This window comes from Hemitrygon akajei, chromosome 2 (genome assembly GCF_048418815.1).
Source record: "Hemitrygon akajei chromosome 2, sHemAka1.3, whole genome shotgun sequence".
Classification (NCBI taxonomy): Eukaryota; Metazoa; Chordata; class Chondrichthyes; order Myliobatiformes; family Dasyatidae; genus Hemitrygon; species Hemitrygon akajei.
In genome coordinates, this window is record NC_133125.1 from 142,246,099 (window position 1) to 142,269,256 (window position 23,158).

General features: G+C 42.0%; 1 protein-coding gene across 4 annotated transcripts in view; it reads right to left on the reverse strand.

Moving 5' to 3' along the window:
• The window catches only part of tmtc4 (transmembrane O-mannosyltransferase targeting cadherins 4), a 40,640-nt gene that overhangs the window by 6,738 nt on the left and 10,744 nt on the right, over positions 1-23,158 (reverse strand). For 3 of the 4 annotated variants that reach the window (XM_073028805.1, XM_073028803.1, XM_073028804.1), the window contains 9 exons: positions 22,416-22,618; positions 20,571-20,745; positions 20,341-20,472; positions 18,902-18,981; positions 18,390-18,497; positions 17,899-18,040; positions 16,064-16,178; positions 2,320-2,432; positions 635-704 (listed from right to left, as the gene is read on the reverse strand). In XM_073028805.1, coding sequence (XP_072884906.1) covers positions 635-704; positions 2,320-2,432; positions 16,064-16,178; positions 17,899-18,040; positions 18,390-18,497; positions 18,902-18,981; positions 20,341-20,472; positions 20,571-20,745; positions 22,416-22,618 — 1,138 coding nt within the window. Of the gene's footprint in view, positions 1-634; positions 705-2,319; positions 2,433-3,782; positions 3,926-16,063; positions 16,179-17,898; positions 18,041-18,389; positions 18,498-18,901; positions 18,982-20,340; positions 20,473-20,570; positions 20,746-22,415; positions 22,619-23,158 lie in introns of those variants that run through there. The other variant, XM_073028806.1, reaches the window with a different exon arrangement.

Genomic DNA, 23,158 nt, shown 5'->3' on the forward strand with positions numbered 1-23,158 from the left:
GGAAATGAGACTACCAATGGGTTTCTAAATAAGAATGAAAAACTGAAAAAGTTGGAATCACTGTCAAACTAGGATCAAGTATAGGTCCACATCACAGTAGACCTGGTGCCTACTACAACAGCAATATCAAATCAGATCTTAAAAGGGCACCATCTTAGAGAATGGCCCGAATTTCACACCTACATCTTTTTTGATAAGCTCCACAAAATCTTCAGTATAAAATAAATATATTTATGTGCAGCCATCAAACATTGGTACATTTTTCATGGAAAGGGTTCATTTATCTTCAACAATAACTTAGCAATCATTACCTGTGCCAAAGTAGATATACCGGCCCCATGGCCTTCGTTTTTGCCACCCACCCCACTCCTCTTGAAGTGACTGGGAAACACTGAGCTACAAGATCAGGCAAAATCTTATTGAATGATGGCCAGGTCTGAGAGACCACATGATTTGTGAAGGATAGATTTATCTGGAACTATAACTCACAGTCATCAGTAAACAATGTCAAAGTAAGTGTACCATGTGGATAAAAATATAATTCTCTGTACTTTATCAAAATATGGGAATGTAGAACTTAGAGATAAGGAAAACAAGTAATTAAAATGATTTACAGATGTTCTGTAACACCTACCTAAATTTCCATGATAGCTTGCTATTTTGGGATTTCTCTGAAGTGCTTTTAGAAACAGACTTTCTGATTCCTGTGTGAATAAAAACAGCCAATGATTCAATTTTAGAATGATCAAAGAAAAGGAACACAGTTTTTAAAAAAGTTTTACAGTTGTTGTATTTTTTTAAGAAACAGTAAATAGATAGATAGATAGATACTTTATTCATCCCCATGGGGAAATTCAACTTTTTTTCCAATGTCCCATACACTTGTTGTAGCAAAACTAATTACATACAATACTTAACTCAGTAAAAAATATGATATACATCTAAATCACTATCTCAAAAAGCATTAATAATAGCTTTTAAAAAGTTCTTAAGTCCTGGCGGTAGAATTGTAAAGCCTAATGGCATTGGGGAGTATTGACCTCTTCATCCTGTCTGAGGAGCATTGCTGTATTATCAGTGGCTGGTTTTAGAGAGTCATACTCTCTCCTCAGTTAGGACACTGTGATTCCAGATCCACTCCAGACATGGCCAGGTTAACACATCCAGAACAGTATAGGAGGAGTGCTCCACCATCTGAAATACTGTCACACAAACTAGTTGTTTAACTACAAGAGTTTGCAGAAGCTGGAATAGGGAGAATCATGATGCTGGAAGAACTCAACGGGTCCAGCAGCATCTGTGGGTGGAAGGTAACCTAAAGGCCCCTCCAAATCACAAAGAGCTACGGAGTCATAGAGCAATACAGCATGGATAAAGACCCTTCGGCCCAACCAGTCCATGCCAACCACACTGCCCACTGTTAGTCCCAATTTCCTCCAAGTGCATCTTAAATGATACTGTTGTTCCTGCTTCAACCAATTTCTCTGTCAGCTCATTCAACAAACATGAAAACATTGCCTTTCAGATCCCTTTTAAATCTTTCCCCTCTCACCCTAAACCTACGCCCCTAGTTTTAGAATCCCCTACCTATCCTGGGGAAAAGACCTTTACCATCCGCCTTATCTAAGCCACTCATAATTTTAAACTCTTCCATATGGCCATCCCTCATTCTATTTCATTCCAAGGAATAAAGACCTAGCCTGGTCAACTCAGGCCCTCTAGTCCTGGAAACGTTCTTGTAAATCTTCCCTGCACACTTTCCAGTTTAACAATGTCTTCCCTCTAACAGGGTACCTAAAACTGTACATAGTGGCCTAAGTGCAGCCTCACCAATGACTTATGTACCAGCTCCTATACCCAATACTCTGAGTGATAAAGGCTAGCCTGTGAAGACACATTCAAATCAACATAAATAAACATTGGATGATGACAGTAGCCACTTGTAAGGATTAGAGCCTTCCCAGGATATCTTCTGAAAACCCTTTGGTCACAAGAGCTAGTGTATATATTGTTATCTTTCCCTAGTTATGCCAACTTTCTAACTGAGTTACTTCAATATTATTAAAGCATCATGAATCCCCCTGGGACCTTCAGCATCTTTGCCACCCTTCCTCCCATCTCTCCCTAGGATCTTGGGAATCACTGAGCAAAACTATCAGCCACCATCTTCATAAAATGACGGTCAGGTTCTGCTCTTTGATCAAGAAATGCAAAGTAAACCAGGTGACAGGTGAAGCATGGATTGAAAATGCGAGCTCAGAAACCCAAGTGCAGTTACCTTAATGAGCACATTCCAATCCCCAGCTTGTCACAACTCACCTTGTACTTCTTCAATTTACCAAGCACATTCGCAAAGGAAAACATGATGGTGTGATCATTGGGTAGCAATTTTAGAGCCTCCTTTCCAACTGCTTCAGCTTTTGCTAGATTGCCTGATTATGAAAGCAACACTGGTTTAGAATATCATATAATCCAGTATAACAGCAGTTGCGATTAGACAGGATCAACTGGACATTGCAGCAATTAAATACATTTTTTATAAAACAGGGAGTGAGACTAACAATTATAGTAAATTCACTTTGTAAAACAGATTTATTTTCAACTGATCTTTAGTTCTTTCTTTGTTTTTTCAATATTTTTATTGATTTTTTAAAAAAAGTGTGTATACAAAGAGGAGAAGAATATCTCTGGTATATATGTCAATAGCAGTACATACAGAAGGTAAAATAAACAATATCAGAATCACACATAGTGTTCATCTACAAAGTATAAATTTGATATAGAATGTATAATTCTCTTATTAATTTATGAAGAAAGGAAGGACTATTAAAAATTTTTATAGAAAAGAAAAAAGAAAAAAAAACACTATTCTAAACTGAAAAGGAGGACTGGGCAGACCATTCTGAGAGGAAAAACCAAGAGAAAAGAAACTCTCTGATCAAATCCAAGGTTCTGAAAAAATAGCTGGAAGAGAATCAGTACAAAAATCAGATCATATGAAAATATTGAATAAAAGGTTGCCAGATTTCTTCAAATTTAAAGGATGTATCCAATGTCCGATTTCTTATTTTCTCTAGACCTAAACAGGGCATGATAGAGGAAAGCCAATAAAGGGTGATAGGAGGGTTAGGGTCCTTCCATTTAAGTAAAATAGAAGGACCCTAAAGTACTTTGCTCCCAAATTATCCCTCCGCTTATCCATCTGATATATTAGATACCCACTTCCAGGTTAAACAACTCCAAAGAGGATCAATAGCTACAATTTATAAATGGTTATTGAATTTACAAATGATATCTAACGATAAAATTAAAGCTGTCCGGGAATTGGAATTTCAAGAGTTACTTTCAGATAAAATTTTTCATCTTGGTAAATACTTCATCTATTTGTGCCCGTCATCCCTCGATACAGTTCAGGGTAGTGCATCGGGCACATATGTCAAAGGATAAATTAGCCCGTATTTTTCCCAATATTAATCCTATTTGTGATAGATGTAATACTCAGGTGGCAACTTTAACTCACATGTTTTGGTCTTGCATAAAGTTGGAGAATTTTTGGAAAGATGTTTTTAAAACCTTATCAAAAGTGCTGGATCTGGATTTACAAGCAAACTTATTTATTTATTTACAGCTATTTTTGGGATTATTCCATCAGGGATATATTCCTGCTTCTGCTCAGCGGATGATAGCCTTTTCAACCTTATTGGTTGATCTTTAGTTCTTGTTTTATTGTATTCAGTGTCCATTGCAAAGATACAGTGCCTATAAAAAGTATTCACCTGCCTTGAAAGTTTTCATTTTTTATTGTTTTACAACATTGAATCACAGTGGAATTAATTTGGCTGGTCTGGTTTCCTCCCATGTTCCAAGACATGCAGATCAGTGGACTACTATAGATTGACCCCAGCATGCAGGTGAATGGCAGAATCTGGGGGAAGATGGGAGAATAAAATATGAGGATTATTGCACAATTTGTGTAAATGAGTGGTTGATGGTTGGTGCAGATGCAATGGGCTGAATGGTCTGCTTTCTGTGCTGTATCTCCCTCTGACTAAATGCCCCTGTCCAGACTTAATTTCAAGTACAGTCTAAGCTCTTCAGCCAAGGAAAGATGCACTGTTTCAGGTCTTAAAGCTCAAAGATTTGATATCTAATAATTTATGCAAGACAGTGCTAACAGATGGTTGTTCCAGAATGCAGCTTTTATCTACGGTAATCTGTATTATTGGCAGTTGTCCAGAGGCGTGCTGTTTATCTGTCACTGTCAGGATCTGTTGGTTAGATTACATTATAAATAAATCATCTGGAATTTAAGCATGACTGCATACACCAATCTAGTACAAAACTACACCAGCTTCCAGTTTTCCTTTTAATACCTCAATGTAATTGTATATGGTTTAATCTGTCTGAATAGCATGCAAAACTAGAGCTTTTCACCGTCTACCGATACATGTGACAATATTAATTGTGGCACACTAGCGTAGTGGTTAGTGTAATGCTATTACAGCACCTGAGACCCAGATTAAATTCCCTTCATTAACTGTAAGGAATTTGTACGTTCTCCCCGTAATCGCTTGAGTTTTCTCTGGGTCTCTGGTCTTCTTCCACATACTAAAGACGTATGGGGTTAGTAGGTGCATTGGTCCCATGGATGTGATTTGGCAGCACGGGAAGATATAACCATATAACCATATATAACAATCACAGCACGGAAACAGGCCATTCCGGCCCTCCTAGTCCGTGCCGAACTCTTAACCTCACCTAGTCCCACCTACCCGCACTCAGCCCATAACCCTCCACTCCTTTCCTATCCATATACCTATCCAATTTTACCTTAAATGACACAACTGAACTGGCCTCTACTACTTCTACAGGAAGCTCATTCCACACAGCTATCACTCTCTGAGTAAAGAAATACCCCCTCGTGTTTCCCTTAAACTTTTGCCCCCTAACTCTCAAATCATGTCCTCTCGTTTGAATCTCCCCTACTCTCAATGGAAACAGCCTATTCACGTCAACTCTATCTATCCCTCTCAACATTTTAAATACCTCGATCAAATCCCCCCTCAACCTTCTACGCTCCAATGAATAGAGACCTAACTTGTTCAACCTTTCTCTGTAACTTAAGTGCTGAAACCCAGGTAACATCCTAGTAAATCGTCTCTGCACTCTCTCTAATTTATTGATATCTTTCCTATAATTCGGTGACCAGAACTGTACACAATATTCCAAATTTGGCCTTACCAATGCCTTGTACAATTTTAACATTACATCCCAACTTCTGTACTCAATGCTCTGATTTATAAAGGCCAGCGTTCCAAAAGCCTTCTTCACCACCCTATCTACATGAGACTCCACCTTCAGGGAACTATGCACTGTTATTCCTAGATCTCTCTGTTCCACTGCATTCCTCAATGCCCTACCATTTACCCTGTATGTTCTATTTGGATTATTCCTGCCAAAATGTAGAACCTCACACTTCTCAGCATTAAACTCCATCTGCCAACGTTCAGCCCATTCTTCTAACCGGCATAAATCTCCCTGCAAGCTTTGAAAACCCACCTCATTATCCACAACACCTCCTACCTTAGTATCATCAGCATACTTACTAATCCAATTTACCACCCCATCATCCAGATCATTTATGTATATTACAAACAACATTGGGCCCAAAACAGATCCCTGAGGCACCCCGCTAGTCACCGGCCTCCATCCCGATAAACAATTATCCACCACTACTCTCTGGCATCTCCCATCTAGCCACTGTTGAATCCATTTTATTACTCCAGCATTAATACCTAACGACTGAACCTTCTTAACTAACCTTCCATGTGGAACTTTGTCAAAGGCCTTGCTGAAGTCCATATAGACTACATCCACTGCCTTACCCTCGTCAACATTCCTCGTAACTACTTCAAAAAATTCAATAAGGTTTGTCAAACATGACCTTCCACGCACAAATCCATGCTGGCTACTCCTAATCAGATCCTGTCTATCCAGATAATTATAAATACTATCTCTAAGAATACTTTCCATTAATTTACCCACCACTGATGTCAAACTGACAGGTCTATAATTGCCAGGCTTACTTCTAGAACCCTTTTTAAACAATGGAACCACATGAGCAATACGCCAATCCTCCGGCACAATCCCTGTTTCTAATGACATCTGAAAGATCTCCGTCAGAGCTCCTGCTATCTCTACACAAACTTCCCTCAAGGTCCTGGGGAATATCCGGTCAGGACCCGGAGATTTATCCACTTTTAAATTTCTTAAAAGCGCCAGTACTTCCACCTCTTTAATTGTCATAGGTTCCATAACTTCCTTACTTGTTTCCCACACCTTACACCATTCAATATCCTTCTCCTTAGTGAATACCGAAGAGAAGAAATCGTTCAAAATCTCTCCCATCTCCCTCGGCTCCACACATAGCTGACCACCCTGATTCTCTAAGGGACCAATTTTATCCCTCACTATCCTCTTGCTTTTAATATAACTGTAGAAGCCTTTCGGATTTACTTCCACCTTATTTGCCAAACCAAACTCGTAACTTCTTTTAGCTTTTCTAATCTCTTTCTTAAGTTTCCTTTTACATTCTTTATATTCCTCGAGCAATTCCTTTACTCCATGCTGCCTATATCTATTGTAGACATCCCTCTTTTTTCGAACCAAGTTTCTAATATCCCTTGAAAACCATGGCGCTTTCAAACCTTTAACCTTTCCTTTCAACCGAACAGGAACATAAAGATGGGAGATAACATGCTGTATCTCCAAATAAAACTAAATAACAATATGACCGCATCCAATTCCCATAAGCCTGTTTGATGAGCTTCTGGAATGGTAAACATGTACAATTACTTCATTTTCTAAATTGGACCCGAATTTAATCCAGCCCCCAAGGATTAGATTTGCCGGTGGTTTGGCCTCTGCTGTTTTCTCCCACTCCCCATAAATCTGATAGTTGTGTAAACCCAGGGTGAGTCTACCACAAATACAACCTCCTGTCAAGACAGTAGATACATGTCAGGTGTCTTTATTGTTTTAAAACATTGAATCACAGTGCATTTAATTTGGCCTTTTTTTGACACTGATCAACAGAAGAGACTCTTTCATGTTGAAGTGTAAACAAATTTCTACAAATTGGTCTAAATTTATTACAATTATTGAACATAAAATAATTCATTGTATAACTACTCACCCCTTCAAGTCAGTATTTAGTAGATGCACCTTTGGTAGCAATTGCACATCTGGACACTGCAATTTTCCCCCATTCTTCTTTACAAAACTGTTCAATCTCCATCAGATTGCAAGGGGATCATAAGTGAACAGCCCTTTTCAAGTCCAGCCACCAATACTCAATTGGAATGAGGTCTGGACTCTGACTTGGCCACTCCAGGGTTTTAACTTTGTTGCTTTTAAGCCATTCCTGTGTAGCTTTGGCTTTATTCTTGGGGTTATTGTCTTGCTGGAAAACATCTTCTCCCAAGTTGCAATTCTCTTGCAGACTGCATCAGGTTTTCCTCCAGGATTTCCCTGTATTTTGCTGCATTCATTTTACCCTCTACTTTCACAAGCCTTCCAGGGCCTGCAGCAGTTTCACCAAGTTTCACGATAGAGATGGTGTGTTTTTGGCGGTGTGGTGTCTGACTTACAACAAACATAGTGTTTAGTCTGATGGCCAAAAAGCTCAATTTTGGTTTTATCAGACTATAGAACCTTCTTCTAGCTGACTTCAGAGTCTCCCACATGCCTTCTGGCAAACTCTAGCTGAGGTTTCATGTGAGTTTTATTTTCAAACAGTGGCTTTCTCTTTGCCACTCTCCCATAAAGCTGCGTCCGGTGAAGCACCCGGGCAACAGTTGTTGTATGTGCAGTCTCTCCCATCTCAGCCACGGAAGCTTGTAACTCCTCCAGAGTTGTCATACGTCTTTCGGTGGCCTCCCTCACTGGTCCTCTTGTACTGTCACTCAGTTTTTGAGGATGGCCTGCTCTAGGCAGATTTACAGCTGAGTCATATTCTTTCCATTGCTTGATGATTGTCTTAATTGTACTTGAAGGGATATTTAGTGACTTACAAAAATTTTCTTATATCCATTTCCTGACTTGTGCTTTTCAATAATCTTTTTTGCAGAGTTGCTTAGAGTGTTCTTTTGTCTTCGTGGTGTAGTTTTTGCCGGGATACTGACTCAGCAGTTGGACCTTCCAGATTTAGGCGTATTTTTACTACAATCAACTGAAACACCTTGACTGCACACAATGATTTCTATTTAACTAATTATGTGACTTTTAAAACCAATTGGTTGCAACAGTGATAATGTGGTGTGTCATATTAAAGGGGTGAATACTTATTATTTTGTGATTTCTATTTGTAATTATTTAGTTCATTTTGTAGGGATCTGTTTTCACTTTGAAATGAAACAGACTTTTTCTATTGATCAGTATTTAAAAAAAGCCAAATTAAATCCACTGTGATTCGATGGTGTAAAACAATAAAACGTGAAAATTTCTGGGGTGGGGGGGGGATACTTTTTTTACAGGAGCTGTACTTGAAGTTCTAATTATTTTGGCACTGCCTCACGTAGGTAGCATCTTTCATCAAGGATTCCCACCATCCAGTTTTTGGTTCCCCGTTCTTGGTGGTATTGTCAGGCAGGAGGTACAGAAGCCTGAAGTCTTACAAGGTTCAGGAATAGCTACTTTCCTTCAACCATTAGGTTCTTGAACCAACCTGCATAACCCTAATCCTTCCTCAGCAGCAGAACACTACAGACCAACTCTGTTTTTCCCTTTCTCTTCACTGTCGTACAGTATCTAAATTTTTTATATTTTATATACCATGTGTTGTCTGAACTTACATGCCTTGATACTACTGCAACGTAGTTTTTCATTGTGCCTCTACCTCACCGTATTTGTGCACATGACAATAATTGGGCTGGCACAATAGTGTAGTGGTTAGTGTAAGGCGATTATAGCGCCAGCGATCAGTGTTCAATTCCCACCACTGTCTGTAAGGAGTTTGTACATTCTCCCTGTGACTATGTGAGTCTCCTTTGGGTGCTCCCATATTGGTTTCCTCCCATACTCCAAAGGTGTACAAGTTAGTAGGTTAATTGGTCACATGGGTGTAATTGGGCAGTGTGCGCTTGAAGGGTCTGTTACTGTGCTAAATCTCTGAATAAAATAAACCCAATTTGATCATCAGTGGGCATGAATTGAAGACAATCGACCAATGAAGCAGAGGGCAGATTCAATCCCTTTAGGCAACAAATTCTCGCAATCCAGAATGTGCTCCATGAAAAGGTGTAAATACAGACGCAACAGATACTTTCACAAGGCATCCATGGAATATTGAAATATTCAGTCCACCTTTTAGTTTAATAAAGCAATCAAAGCAGTCTGACATGTACCTACTGTCTCGACTGAGGTTGTATTTGTGGTCAGTGCACTCTGGATTTACACAACAATCAGATTTATGGGGAGTGGGAGAAAACAGAAGGCAAATGTAATCCTTGGAGGCTGGGGTAAAATTGGGTCCAATTTAGAAATATTCGAAACATTGCACATGTTTACCATTCTCGAAGCTGATCAGACAGCTTATGGGAATTGAATACAGTCATATTATTATTTATTTTTATTTAGAGATACAGCATGGCATCTCCCAACTTCTTGTGCTGCCAAATCACGTCCGTGTGACCAATGAACCTACTAACCCCGTACATCTTTAGAATGTGGAAGAAAATCGGAGACCCAGAGGAAACCCAAGTGATTACGGGGAGAACGTACAAATTCCTTACAGATAATGAAGGGAATTTAATCTGGGTTTCAGGTGCTATAATAGCATTAAACTAACCACTACGCTAGTGTGCCACAATTAATATTGTCACATGTATCGGTAGACAGTGAAAAGCTCTAGTTTTGCATGCTATTCAGACAGATTAAACCATATACAATTACATTGAGGTATTAAAAGGAAAACTGGAGGCTGGTGTAGTTTTGTACAGTCATGCTCAAATTCCAGATGATGTCTATTGTTATGCCATTGGCCCCCTCCTTTGTGAAAATCGCAAGAACTCTAGTTAAGGGGGGGTCAACTGACCCAAGAGAGAGAGACGTGCGAAAGACCACGTTCTCCCAAGAAGCAGAATAAAAGTGACTTTGACTATTGTCTCATGGAGACCACCTGAAAAGCCCTCGGGCAAAGTGGGCTGGTTGAGAGAGAGATCGCATTACCTGCAACTTGATTGACACCTGCGATCCCGTGAAGAAGTATAAAGGCGGGTCTGAGGGGAGGACCCTCAGATGCACCAAGGAAACACACGAAGGAGAAACGCTAGAAAATCCTGCGACAGCGTTTTAATAGCTACAGCCGGTGGTGGGGTTCGTGTGCGTCCTTCCCTTGCTTGGGATTGGCGACTTCACCACGGAAGACGGCCTAGCTACAGGGGAAGCCACAGATGAGAGTCCATTCCCCCAACGAGACTTCCGACTACCTCCTACAGGTTGGAAAACCTGTCGGGTAAATGCTTCATGTTCTCTGTCTTTCTAACTAAAAGTGCACCAACGCAACACTTCCGCCGGCAACTAAGTGAAACTGCCGTGATCTAAAAGACTTTTAGATATCCAGTGAACGATATAAAATCTACATTACCCCTAGACGACGATCGAGCTTGTGTTTTGAATGATTATTATTACACCGGTGTTTTAGATTGAGTTTTGATGATCTGAATGTTTTGTATTAACCATACGTTTGTGCCCTTGTTGAATAAAACGGTTGAAAATAGTAGCATCCGACTCAGCTGATCCATCTATCTTTGCTGGTAAGTTACCTGGTTACGGGGTTTACGTAACAAGTGGGGTTCTCGTCCCGGATTTGAAACCAAACGGGAGGGTCAGTGAATCGGGCTGTAAGTCCAAACTTAAATCTGGTTACGCAGGTAGCCAGACGGGAAACCAGCAAAGATGGATGTGCAGGAATTTAGGAGAAACCCGACGGTAGAGGCGCTATGGAAGGCTACAAAATCAGACTTGGTAAATTTGGCGCAGGCATTAGACCTCACAGCGGTGAAGCCAACAATGAAAAAGCAGGAAGTGCGAAGGGTCATACAACAGCATTACGTTGGGAAGAAGGTGTTTGCAGCTGAGGATTTGGAAAATATTCCCGAAAGGAGATTAGTGAGTGGGACAAATCAGGCAGAGGTGGAGAAAGCAAGGCTGGAACATGAGTTTAAAATAAAGCAGCTAGAAGTAGAAGCAGCTGAGAGGGAAAAAGAAGCCGAGAGAGCTGAGAGGGAAAAAGAAGCCGAGAGAGCTGAGAGGGAAAAAGAAGCCGAGAGAGCCGCAAAGGAAAGGGCTGTGGAAAGAGAGCATGTGTTCAAACTAAAGCAGCTAGAAGCAGAAGCAGAAGAGAAAGAGAAACAAAGGAACCATGAATTGGAGCTGGACAGGCGAAAGCAAGAGCGAAGAACTCAAGGGGAAGAGAGAGAGGAGGGGTTTGATATTAGTCGGGCGTTGAGGTTGGTCCCCCCGTTCGAGGAGACGGATGTTGATAGTTATTTCTTGCTCTTTGAAAAGGTGGCAGGGAATCAGCAGTGGCCCAGAGAGCAATGGGTGGCGTTGTTACAAAGTGTGTTACGAGGAAAAGCACAGCGGGTATATGCCGCGCTGCCCCTGGAAAGGGACGGAAATTATGCTCAAGTAAAGGAGGCCATTCTCCGAGGTTACGAGTTAGTACCTGAGGCGTATAGACAAAGGTTCCGAAATTTAAAAAGAGGGTGGAATCAAACGTATACCGAGCTAGCCCATGAGAAGGGTGTGCTCTTGGACCGTTGGTGCACAGCTGAAAAGGTGGCCGAGAACTATGGGCGTCTCAGGGAGTTAGTTTTGATTGAGGAATTTAAAGGTTGCGTTCCGGAAGAGATCTGAATGTATTTAAATGAGAGGACGAATCAGTCCATCTCAGAGATGGCTAGGCTCGCAGATGAATATGCCCTAACCCACAAGACAAAGTTTTCCTCGCCAAAAAGTTACCCGAGAGACCGTCGGAATGGTAGGGAAAGTCCGCCGGCTAAGGGAGAAACTCCGCCGGGAGCTAGCACAAAAAGTGAGGATAACAGACAGGAAACCTGGAGATCTCCTGGTTTAAACTGTTTTAATTGTGGAAAGGTGGGACATATTGCATCAAAATGCTTTGCTCCGAGAAAGGAGCCAGAGAGGGAGAGAGCAGCGACCCCTATCGGGCGTGCAGTGGTAATCAGGAAGTTGACAAGAGGGCCCCAGGTAGATGGAGTACCGGAGGGGCGGGAGACATTTAGTTCCGAAGGAACCGTGTCTTTGAGGGAAGGGGACCCCCCATCCCCGTACGAATTTGGAGAGACACGGGGGCGGAACTATCGTTAATTAGCCGTAATGTGTTAAATTTCGGCCCTCGGACGGGGGAGGTTGCCCTGAGAGGAATCGGGAACCAGACCGCGGTCGTGCCTTTGCATAGGGTCTTTCTCGATTGCGAGTTGGTGTCGGGACCTGTGGAGCTAGGAGTCCTGCCGGAGTTACCGGGGGAGGGCTTGGACCTCCTGTTGGGTAATAACCTCGCGGGTGGGAAGATCGGAACCGCCCTGATAGTTGAGGCCCCGCCCATGGAGTCCCCGAGCTATCGCGCATGCGCGGTCACTCGCAGCCTGTCGAGAGCGGCGGCTGGGACAGCGCGCAGTTTGAAATTGGCCCAGACATTTTTACCGACCCTACACCACGAGGGTTCAGAGGGTGGTAAAACGGAAGGTAGTAAAGTAAAAGGGGGTAAGGGCGAGGAGATAGCTCCCCCCTTAGTGAAGAGAAAGGTCCTAGAGGTAGGAAATAAAGATGAGAAACGGATAAAGCTGTTAAAACGTCCAGAGTTGGACGTGGTTGATCTGTCTGGTTTGGCAGAATTGCTTGGAGAAGTTGAGAGTTCTAAAGATGTTCTCGATGGTCCCAAGAGTGAAATGAGGGCAGTCTTAGAGGAGAAGGGTATCCTTGCTGTGGAGAAGTCAGCTGACATGGCCGAGGAGGTTGTTTCAGCTCGCAGGGTTGCGCCTTCCCCAACAGGGGGCTGCCTGGAGAGTTACTGGAAGGAGGGGGGGACGTTAGAAGTTGAAAAAGGTACGGGTGTTGAAAACCTGGAAGAGGCCAATGTCCCGTTTGAGTGTGTCCAAGATGGGGATACACATGGTGCTGAACCTAGTCACGGAACTCAAGGGAAAGGGGGATGTGTAGTTCCCAAATTGAATGAAGAAAATTTAAAGGCTGGACTGATATCAAAAGCAGCAACCAGGCTACAGAGACAATGGCTTGGTACCACAAAGCCTGTGAATCAATTACAGGTTGAGTTGGAAGGTAAAGGGGCCCCACACGCTATTGTTATTCCAGAATGTGGTGTGAAAAGGCAGAATTTGAAATGCTGTCTGAACAAAGCGAGATCGCTTGCGGATCTTAAATTGGAAACTAATAGCATGACGGGTCCTGAAGAGAAAAACGACAAATTGCCTAAAATTAAGGAATTGGGTGGTCTAAGTTTGGAACACGCTGATAAAATAACTCCTATGAAAGGAGCGGGCGAAAGCCTATTTCGCCAGGGTGCCCAAGATCGCCACGAAGGAATTAACCGGAAAAAAGGCGAGGGTTAATGGGGACGCGATTTTTAAAATAGCAGAAGCCGGTTTTAAGGGATTTTGACAAAGTATGTGAATAATAAAGACAACACCCATGGAAGCTTGACTGTTAAGTTTGAAAGTAGCATAAAAATTTGTCTTTTGCATGAACCTTTGTAGATGTATGTAAGCTAAGATCACACCTCCTTAGTTATGTTGCTGAAGAAAGCAAATAAATAAGGTGGTTATTGAACTGAAGTTTGATGCTACCAGGCGTTAGTATGGCACATGAGGTTAAGGTATTAAAGAAAAGGGGCACTGTACTTGTTACCTGTTTAGATACTGACTTGAATGTATAACAGTAGTACTCTGTGAAGAGAAAAGCTTGTGTAGTATGTAGATTCAAAAAAAAAAATTCCTGTGTCAACCTGTTTTTAACCGCTGGTTAAAAACCCATTATGGGGGGAGGTGTTATGCCGTTGGCCCCCTCCTTTGTGAAAATCGCAAGAACTCTAGTTAAGGGGGGGTCAACTGACCCAAGAGAGAGAGACGTGCGAAAGACCACATTCTCCCAAGAAGCAGAATAAAAGTGACTTTGACTATTGTCTCATGGAGACCACCTGAAAAGCCCTCGGGCAAAGTGGGCTGGTTGAGAGAGAGATCGCATTACCTGCAACTTGATTGACACCTGCGATCCCGTGAAGAAGTATAAAGGCGGGTCTGAGGGGAGGACCCTCAGATGCACCAAGGAAACACACGAAGGAGAAACGCTAGAAAATCCTGCTACAGCGTTTTAATAGCTACAGCCGGTGGTGGGGTTCGTGTGCGTCCTTCCCTTGCCTGGGATTGGCGACTTCACCACGGAAGACGGCCTAGCTACAGGGGAAGCCACAGATGAGAGTCCATTCCCCCAACGAGACTTCCGACTACCTCCTACAGGTTGGAAAACCTGTCGGGTAAATGCTTCATGTTCTCTGTCTTTCTAACTAAAAGTGCACCAACGCAACACTTCCGCCGGCAACTAAGTGAAACTGCCGTGATCTAAAAGACTTTTAGATATCCAGTGAACGATATAAAATCTACATTACCCCTAGACGACGATCGAGCTTGTGTTTTGAATGATTATTATTACACCGGTGTTTTAGATTGAGTTTTGATGATCTGAATGTTTTGTATTAACCATACGTTTGTGCCCTTGATGAATAAAACGGTTGAAAATAGTAGCATCCGACTCAGCTGATCCATCTATCTTTGCTGGTAAGTTACCTGGTTACGGGGTTTACGTAACACTATAATGTAATCTAACCAACAGATCCTGACAGTGACAGATAAACAGCATGCCTCTGGACAACTGCCAATAATACAGATTACCGTAGATACAAGCTGCATTCTGGAACAACCACCTGTTGGCACTGTCTTGCACAGATTATTAAATATCAAATCTTTGAGCTTTAAAACTCCAAACAGTGCATCTTTTCTTGGCTGAAGAGCTCAGGCTGTATCTGACAGGGACAGAGTCAGAAGGAGATACACTAAAGCAAGCAGACCATTCGGCCCATTGTGTCTGCACCAACCATCATTTACATCAATCTTACATTAATCCCTATTTTCTATTCTACTATTTTCAATAAATTTCCCCCAGATTCAACCATTCACCTGCACACTGGGGCCAGTCTATGGAGGTCCACTGATCTGCATGTCTTGGGTTGTGGGAGGAAGCCAGGGGAAACCGTACAGTCACAGGGAGAACATACAGATTCCACACTGACAGCACCTGAGGTCAGGATTGAACCCAGACCTCTGACATCTTGAGGCAGTGGCTTTACCAGCTGCACCACCGGGTCACCTTTTAACTTTAATACTTATCTGACTCTTGAATGGACTCTGGTTCACTAAAAAAAAATGAACACATGACCTCTCTCAACATCGTCGTGACCCTTGCACTTTACCTATCTACCTGCACTGCACCTTCTCAGTAACTGCATCACTGCATTCTCTATTCTGCTTTTCTCTTTACTGCCTTGATGTACTTGCGCTCAGAATGCTTGTAGGGAAAATTTTTGGCTTGGACTGATCTCGATCAAGGTAGCAACAAAAGCATCAACGCAGAGCTAACATGCAAGAACAAGTTTGTGAAGTAGTTGTCCTTTTCCCACTATCAAATGTATGTGGAAATATCACGCATGCCACTCCAAATGTATTTCTGTAGGACTTCATTGGAAATGAATTCTGGAAGGGAATACAGCTGGCAGCTGATACTCTCACACCCATACCTACGACTCGAAGGTGGATTCCTTCCCAATGTTCAGTTTTCTCTGGCGATCTATCACCCTTCCCACAAAACAAACAATGGGCTACAATTTTATTTCCAACATATACACTGCAAACTAAATAATCTTAAACTAGGCTGCCTTACATAAAATAAATGATCCCACACCAGTTACCTGTGTTATCAAGTAGAATGATCATGTTGTTCCAAGCCAAGCCATGGTTAGGTTTGAGAAGCGTCGCGTTCTGCCATGCACTGAGAGCATCTGCATTCCGATGCAGGTCCGCATACTAAAAGCAAAGGAAAGATCTGAAATATCTAAATTAAGAGATCTCAGAGCAGTAAGTCCTTCTGCACAACATTATTAGGCAATTGTATCTCCCCGCTGGATCTCATAGTTCACTTCATGGGTTATTATCTCGTACCTGTCAGAGACCAAGTGAAGGGACCAACAATACTTAATGCCCTAGTTAACATTTCTACTGCTATGCTGTGAGGTATTTTATTTTAGCAGTTTTCTGTAAAAGCATTGTGGTCCTGTGGGAAAGAGTGGTTTGGTTTCAGCTAAAGGAGCCACATTGTCCAACTTCGGAATATTGTGTCAGCCAGTCAGGAGTGGGATGGCATGGAACATTCTCCAGAGCTGGGCAGGAAGAGTTTTCTGAAGGACAGTAGTCTGGATTGGGGTCTTTTTGGTGGGAGGTGCAGAGAGAAGACCAGGGACGATCCCATTTGAAGGGGAGACACTATTGTAAGGAGCGCTTCACAAGGCTGAAGATTCCAAACAGGGAATCTCTACCTGTGATTGGCGAAGGGAATTCAATGCCGTGAGTAAAGCTACTCCCAGCTACTACAAAAATTAGCTCCTATTTTTATGTGCACATTTAGGCTGGTTTATCTGTAATGGGCCCTTTTATCTTTTCTTTCCCTGTTAATTGTTTGATAAAGTTGAAAATGGGTAAATATACTTTCTTTATAATGTTATGCTGGTGTATGATCTGTCATTTCTGGGCTTTATCTGGAACATCCCAACGTTCCTGTTTGGTTGAACACTAAACCATACCGACCCTAGGCATGTATTGCTTCTGAAAGGTGGCCTTCCCACTGCCGAGTCACATGGCTGTTAGCAGAGTCAGTTAGCGAGCCAGGTTGGTGTATGAGGCCCAGTGAGAGGGTTGCAGATATATTACTCACCCAGGGGAAGGAGATCTCTCAGCCAAACACATTAAGAATGGGAACATACAATAGGCGCAAGAGATTCTACAGATGCTGGAAATCTTCAACAATACACACAAAATACTGGAGGAACTCATCTAGTTAGGCAGCATATACGAGCAGGAATAAACAGTCTACATTTCCAACTGATCCCGATGAAGGGTTCCGGCCCAGAACATTGACTGTTTATTCCCCTCCATGTTGAAGCATTGAAGCGAGTGTGAAGAGTGAGTGTGGCCGCTTGCCATTTGATCGGTTGCTCTGTACCGGAGAGAGGAGAGCCTATCACTGCACCCAGAGGTGCTGTCCAGGTTTTTTCCGAGTGTTAGACGTGGATTTGAACTATAGACTTTTTTTTCAGTCTTATAGTTTTTATATTCTATGTTTTTTCACCTGATCTTCTTGGTTTTTTTTTGTACGGGGAAGGAGATGGGGGGGGGGGGTCAATGTGCCTGATCCGTTTTGTTCGGGATTTTTTTTGTGCAGGAGGAGGGATTTAGGGGGTGGTGAATATGACTGATCTGTTTTGTTCATTTTTTTGGTGTGGGAGGAGGGATTTGGGGGGGGGGGAACAATGTGTCTGATCCCATTTTTGTTCAGTTTTCTTTGCAAGGAGATTCTCAGAGTTCCTGGTTGGATTTATTATCAACTGTCTAATATTGATGACCCCTTAGGTTCTGGTTCCTCTATACGTAGAAAAGTCTAGTCATGAATGAGATCAGTTTCACACAAATAGCTGATGTTAAGATTTTTTTGAAATTAGATACAGTGAGCCCAGTCTCCACACAGACTTACCAGGCGTCCTAGATTGTAGTAACAGTCCGGATATCTTTTTCTGTATTTTATTGCTGTCCAGTAACTTTTTTCAGCCTCTTCAAACTTTTTCAAACTGTTTTGAACAATTCCCAGATTCATCCATGCAGCAGCAAAATCAGGCCTGTACACCAGAAACCAAAGGTGAAAACCTCATGCTTTTCAAATATGATACGAACAGAATATTATACAGAAAATGCATCCCAAAAACAGGGCTTTTGGCCATTATGCTGCATTGTCTCTCGCTCTCTCTCACACAGGCTTCAAATGAAAAGGAAGTCTTTCATTGTTAGAAAATGAATAAAAAAGGAAAAATCAAGTTCTGGAGCATTGTGAGGTAATTGGGTTGATGTTCATTGTCTTATGGAAGGTTTGAGATATGTATATGATAAGGGGATAAGAATTGTAATGCCCATTAGTGATCTGTTCTTCTTAAAGGAACCAAATGAAATCAGAATCAAGCTGAAACCTACTGAATGGCCACAGCACTAGAGAGCAACTTCTCAGCTTCATGAAGCTCCTTCCTTTCTTTCAAGATGTTTCCCAGATTGTTCATAGCATGAACGTACGTTGGATGGAGCCTGTGGAAAATAAGGATTTTTGTCACTTCTAAAGATCAGCTTTATTTGTCATATGCACATCAAAGCATCAAAATATTCAGTGAAATGCATCTTGTTCATAAAATCATCAGGGATTGTGTTGGGCAGCCCGCAAGTGTTGCTACAACTTACGAGCTCCAACCATACACCTTTGGAAGGTGGGACAGACCAAAGCAACTGGAGGAAACCCACACGGTTACAGAGTGAACGGTAAAAGGCAGAGACAGGAACTGAACCCTGATGGTGATCACTGGCTCTGTAAAATGATTTGCTACTTGCTATGCTATCGTGCCACCCCTTGTTATGGCTCCAACATAACCATAAAGAGCAAATTGTGTCCAGTTAAAAAGGACTCTGCAAACTAAATAATTTAGGAGTAGCAATACCTCACAGCTTCTCTGTAGTACAGAATTGCAGACTCTTCTTTTCCTCGGTCAGCTAAGTTCTTGCCGACATTGTAGTGCACCTGTAGTCAAACAGAAAGCTGGCTATTGATGGTTCAATGTGTAAATACACATATTGTATGTTGGAACAGCAATGCCAGGCCTGGTGTACACACGATATACTGAAAGCAGTATGCTGTCAGTACTGCCATCTTGCCTCTGCTAACTCACACCATGCCGGGAGGAGGGAGGGAAATTATCAATGCCAGATTCTCTGGTATACAGGTCTTTTAGCTAAGGCAGGAATAGATCTTCATCTCTAGTTAAGGTCAGACAGACAGTATTTCTATAATCCCACGAGAGTGATCCCACTGTGCACTGTATGCCAGCTTACAGAATTGTACCAGCTGCAGCATCTACATCCAACACTCCACTCGAGGAAGTGAGCTTTGTGTGCTTAGTCTGGCCTCTAAATGGACGACATCTCCTGCTAGATGTTCCAGATCGGGTGAGCAGGACTGCGACAGAAATGTTAGATCTGTGCACCACAACAAGTTAATCATGAAACATACTCCTTTACGTTTAAGAGACTTGGCTGTTCCGCCTTTGCAATGGGGTGGTGAAACCCTTGGGCTGCAGTGCTGCCTCCAAAATGGAGGGGGTGAGCCATGTTTCCATGAAGCAAAGTAGACAGCAGACACCTGATGTCCCTCAGGTAGTGCAATCTCACTCTGAGGTCTTTAATTTTATTCTTCAGAGACTGTATGTTCGTCAGCAGGATAGTAGGGAGTGGGGGGGGGGGGGAGGGGGGAAGGTCTAAGGGCTATACGTTCCAATCTTACTTGTAGCCCAGCACACTTCCTTTTTTTCCTTAAGGGGGAACTCGCACTCGCAACCTACCGATTTTGAGAATTGATAGTTTTTTTTAAACACCTTAAGAAGATATTGCTTACTGAAGTGTCTATGGTAGTGCGTGTGGATTTCAGCTGTGGTAGTCCTAAACAGGAATATCTGATGATTCCCTTTGGAGATGCAAACAAAGAGCTACCACTTTCCAGCACCATTTTGGAAAATTTGGAGCATTTTAGAACGGTACATGCTGTAGTCACAGCAGACCATCAGTACAAATCACTGCTTAGGGAGGTGGATGGCTTCTTTGTCAGGAACGGGGTAGAGATGATCTACACTTATCCAACAAAGTGAAGAGCGCTCTGCCGCTCTTCTGACTGGTAGCCAACAGAAAGGCTTTGGTATGTTGTTGCAATTCGAGAGCTATGCAGAATTAGTTACACCACGTCAGACTTCTCTTCCATTAAAAAGGGGTAATCATTGAAAAACAATTATTTCAGATCATCTGCAATAAAGAGTAATCGCAGTTATTTTTATAATGTATAAAATAGTTTATTGTATTAGATTTCCCTTAAACGTGTGCAAGGTCTTACTTTGGCGTTGAAGGGACACACTGATAAGGCACTTGTGAACAGAGCTTCCTCTGATCTCCAGTGATTGCTGCGTCGGATACACTGCATGACATTCAGCGTTACCAAGCCCAGCAGAGCAGCAGAGAGGAGGCTCTAAAGAAAATCACAGAGCAAACATTTAATTGACAATCTGTAATTAGTGGTGCTGATAATCATGAATATCAGAGTAAAATAAATCAACGTCATCCCACCTTGATTCGCCTGCCTTTTCTTGACAGCACACACATGGCATACGACAAGAGGATGCAATAACCAGTGCTGGAGAGATAGATCACCCTCTCTGCAATAACAAACCCAACTCGGAAGAAAATGTTAGACGCTGGGAGGAAGGGGATGATCACGAGGGTAATCCCAGAGGCAAGGATTCTATAAACACATTGAAAGGCATCTGTTTTAAAATGTGCTTGAATTAAGAAAATAAATCTCAAATTAATATTCCAGTATTAATCTTTTCATCCACATTTAGACACAACCTGAAAGATACAGGAAAGAAATTAACTGAAAATTGGTGCAGCCATCTCACACAGAAATACTCTGTATATTCATTTCACCTGTGCACGCATGAAGTTACACATTTGACATTAAAGTCAACTTTGACTTAGAAACACTCAAACCTCTTTAATAATTATTTTGCTTTCTCTGTACAAAACATCCCATCCCATTAAAGACACAGAACTTGCAAGGGGAGGTTACGGTTAAGGAAATAAGCTGTTCCTAAAAGTTATCACCCAGGAGACAGACGACTCTTGTGAATCAAATTAAGCTTACCAGTGAATGATGTGTCCTGCTGTCCTGACAAAAAAGTCCTAGTAGTTTGTGTCTAACAGGTGTACAAGGCCCTAACCCATAAATCTATCTGAGTAGCATGAAGAACTATAATATTAATTGACTGTCTTGTATTTATGACCTTGCTATCACTCTGACAGTCAATAATACTTCCAATAAGAAACTCACTTCCACAGGGAGTGGTGAAAACAAAGAGACATATCTCAGGGACAACTGGATAATCCCACCAGCGAGAGGGGAGTAGAAAGTCAAGGTGACTGTGAGAGCTGGAGTAGAGTGGAAGGAGCTCTGAATGAGACAAAGAACTGATGGGCTGAATGGCCTGTTTCTACACAGTAGATTTCTCCTCATATTAATGCCTTGCCACAATAAGTGCATCATTCACATTGATACTTCCTGGCCATTAATGTAATGAGTTTTATTTGAGGCGGCTATTTTCACTATTTTCAAAATTACCCTTTCCCTTCTCCAACCACATAGATGCCATGTAGATGCTCACTAATACCTCTATTCCTCAGGAGGCTAAAGAAATATAGACTTCTCTGTTGACCCTCACCAATTCTTATCCACGTACCATAGAAAACATCCTCTCTGGATACATCATGGCTTGGTATTGCAACTGCTCTGCCTGTGACTTCAAGAATCTGCAGAGTGTTGAGGATACATCACAGAAACCGTCCTCCCTACATGGATTCTGTCTACACTTCTTGCTGCCCTGCTAGCATAATCAAAGACCCCATTTCATTCTCTCTTATCCCTTTTCCCATTGCGCAGATTAAAAAAAAGCACAAAAGCACATACCAGCCTCCGGGGAAAAACAAAACTTCAACACTCCTGTTTTAACACTACCCAGCAAATTTCAACCCTAGCCTAATCACAGGACAATTTACAATGACCAATTCACCTCCTAACCAGTATGTCGGACTCTGGGAGGAAACCAGAGCACCTGGGGGAAATACATGCATTCATGGAGAGAGACATACGAACGCCTTACAGACAGTGTTGGTATTGAACACTGGCACCCCGAGCTTTAATAGCATCTCGCTAACTGCTATGTTACCATGGCATCCTAAACTTGTAACTTTAGTTCACTTTTTATGTCAGGAACACAATGAGGCAGCAGCTTCACAATAGGTTTAGTACTACGCATGAACACAGATCTTTCTCCCCAAATAACTTTACGATAGCATGCAAAGAAATATACTTCATATGCAGCTGGCAATGTTGGAGGTTTATAAAAGCAAATTTACCTTCTTTCTTCTGGGCTTTTGGAGAATAAACTTTGCCAGGTGATTCCAATAAGGAAGAACCAAAGAGCAAGAAGGGCAAGAATTCTAAATTCGCTGAATGATTTAATCAAGGGTAAACAGCCCATCGACCAATCAAAGCACAGCCACCAGGGACACACGAGTAGCCATGCATTCAGAGAGTAATAGTAATTATAATTAATAGTCTGTTAAACAAAATAAACAAACCCAACATTAGTATTTTTAAAAATAGAAAACCATGCTGCTAAAATACTGGATTTACATCATGAGAACTGGACAACTGCACACAGTTGGTTAGACCATACCTGGAACACTGTGAGCATAATGGAGCATCAGCCTTAGGAAGAATACGTTGGAAGGAGAGCAGTGTGGTGTCTGGACTCAAAGAATTAAGTGACAAAGAGAGTTCAGATGAACTGGGGATGTACTCCTTAGAATTTAAGGATATTGATAAACTTAACCATATTTCTCAAGATATCCACAAGGAAACACGGAGATGAACCACATCCCCATAATTGGGGAAGTCTAGGATGAAAGTAGAGCCTGGTCTTTCAAAAGAAGGGTAGGAAACCATTCTCCACATAGAGAGTCATAAACACAAGAGGTTTTGCATATGCTAGAAATCCAGAATATCCAGTTCTGATGAAGGGTCTTGAACTGAAACATCAGCAGTTATTCTTCTCTACAGATGTTGCCTGGCCTGCTGAGTTCCTCCGGGGGTGGGG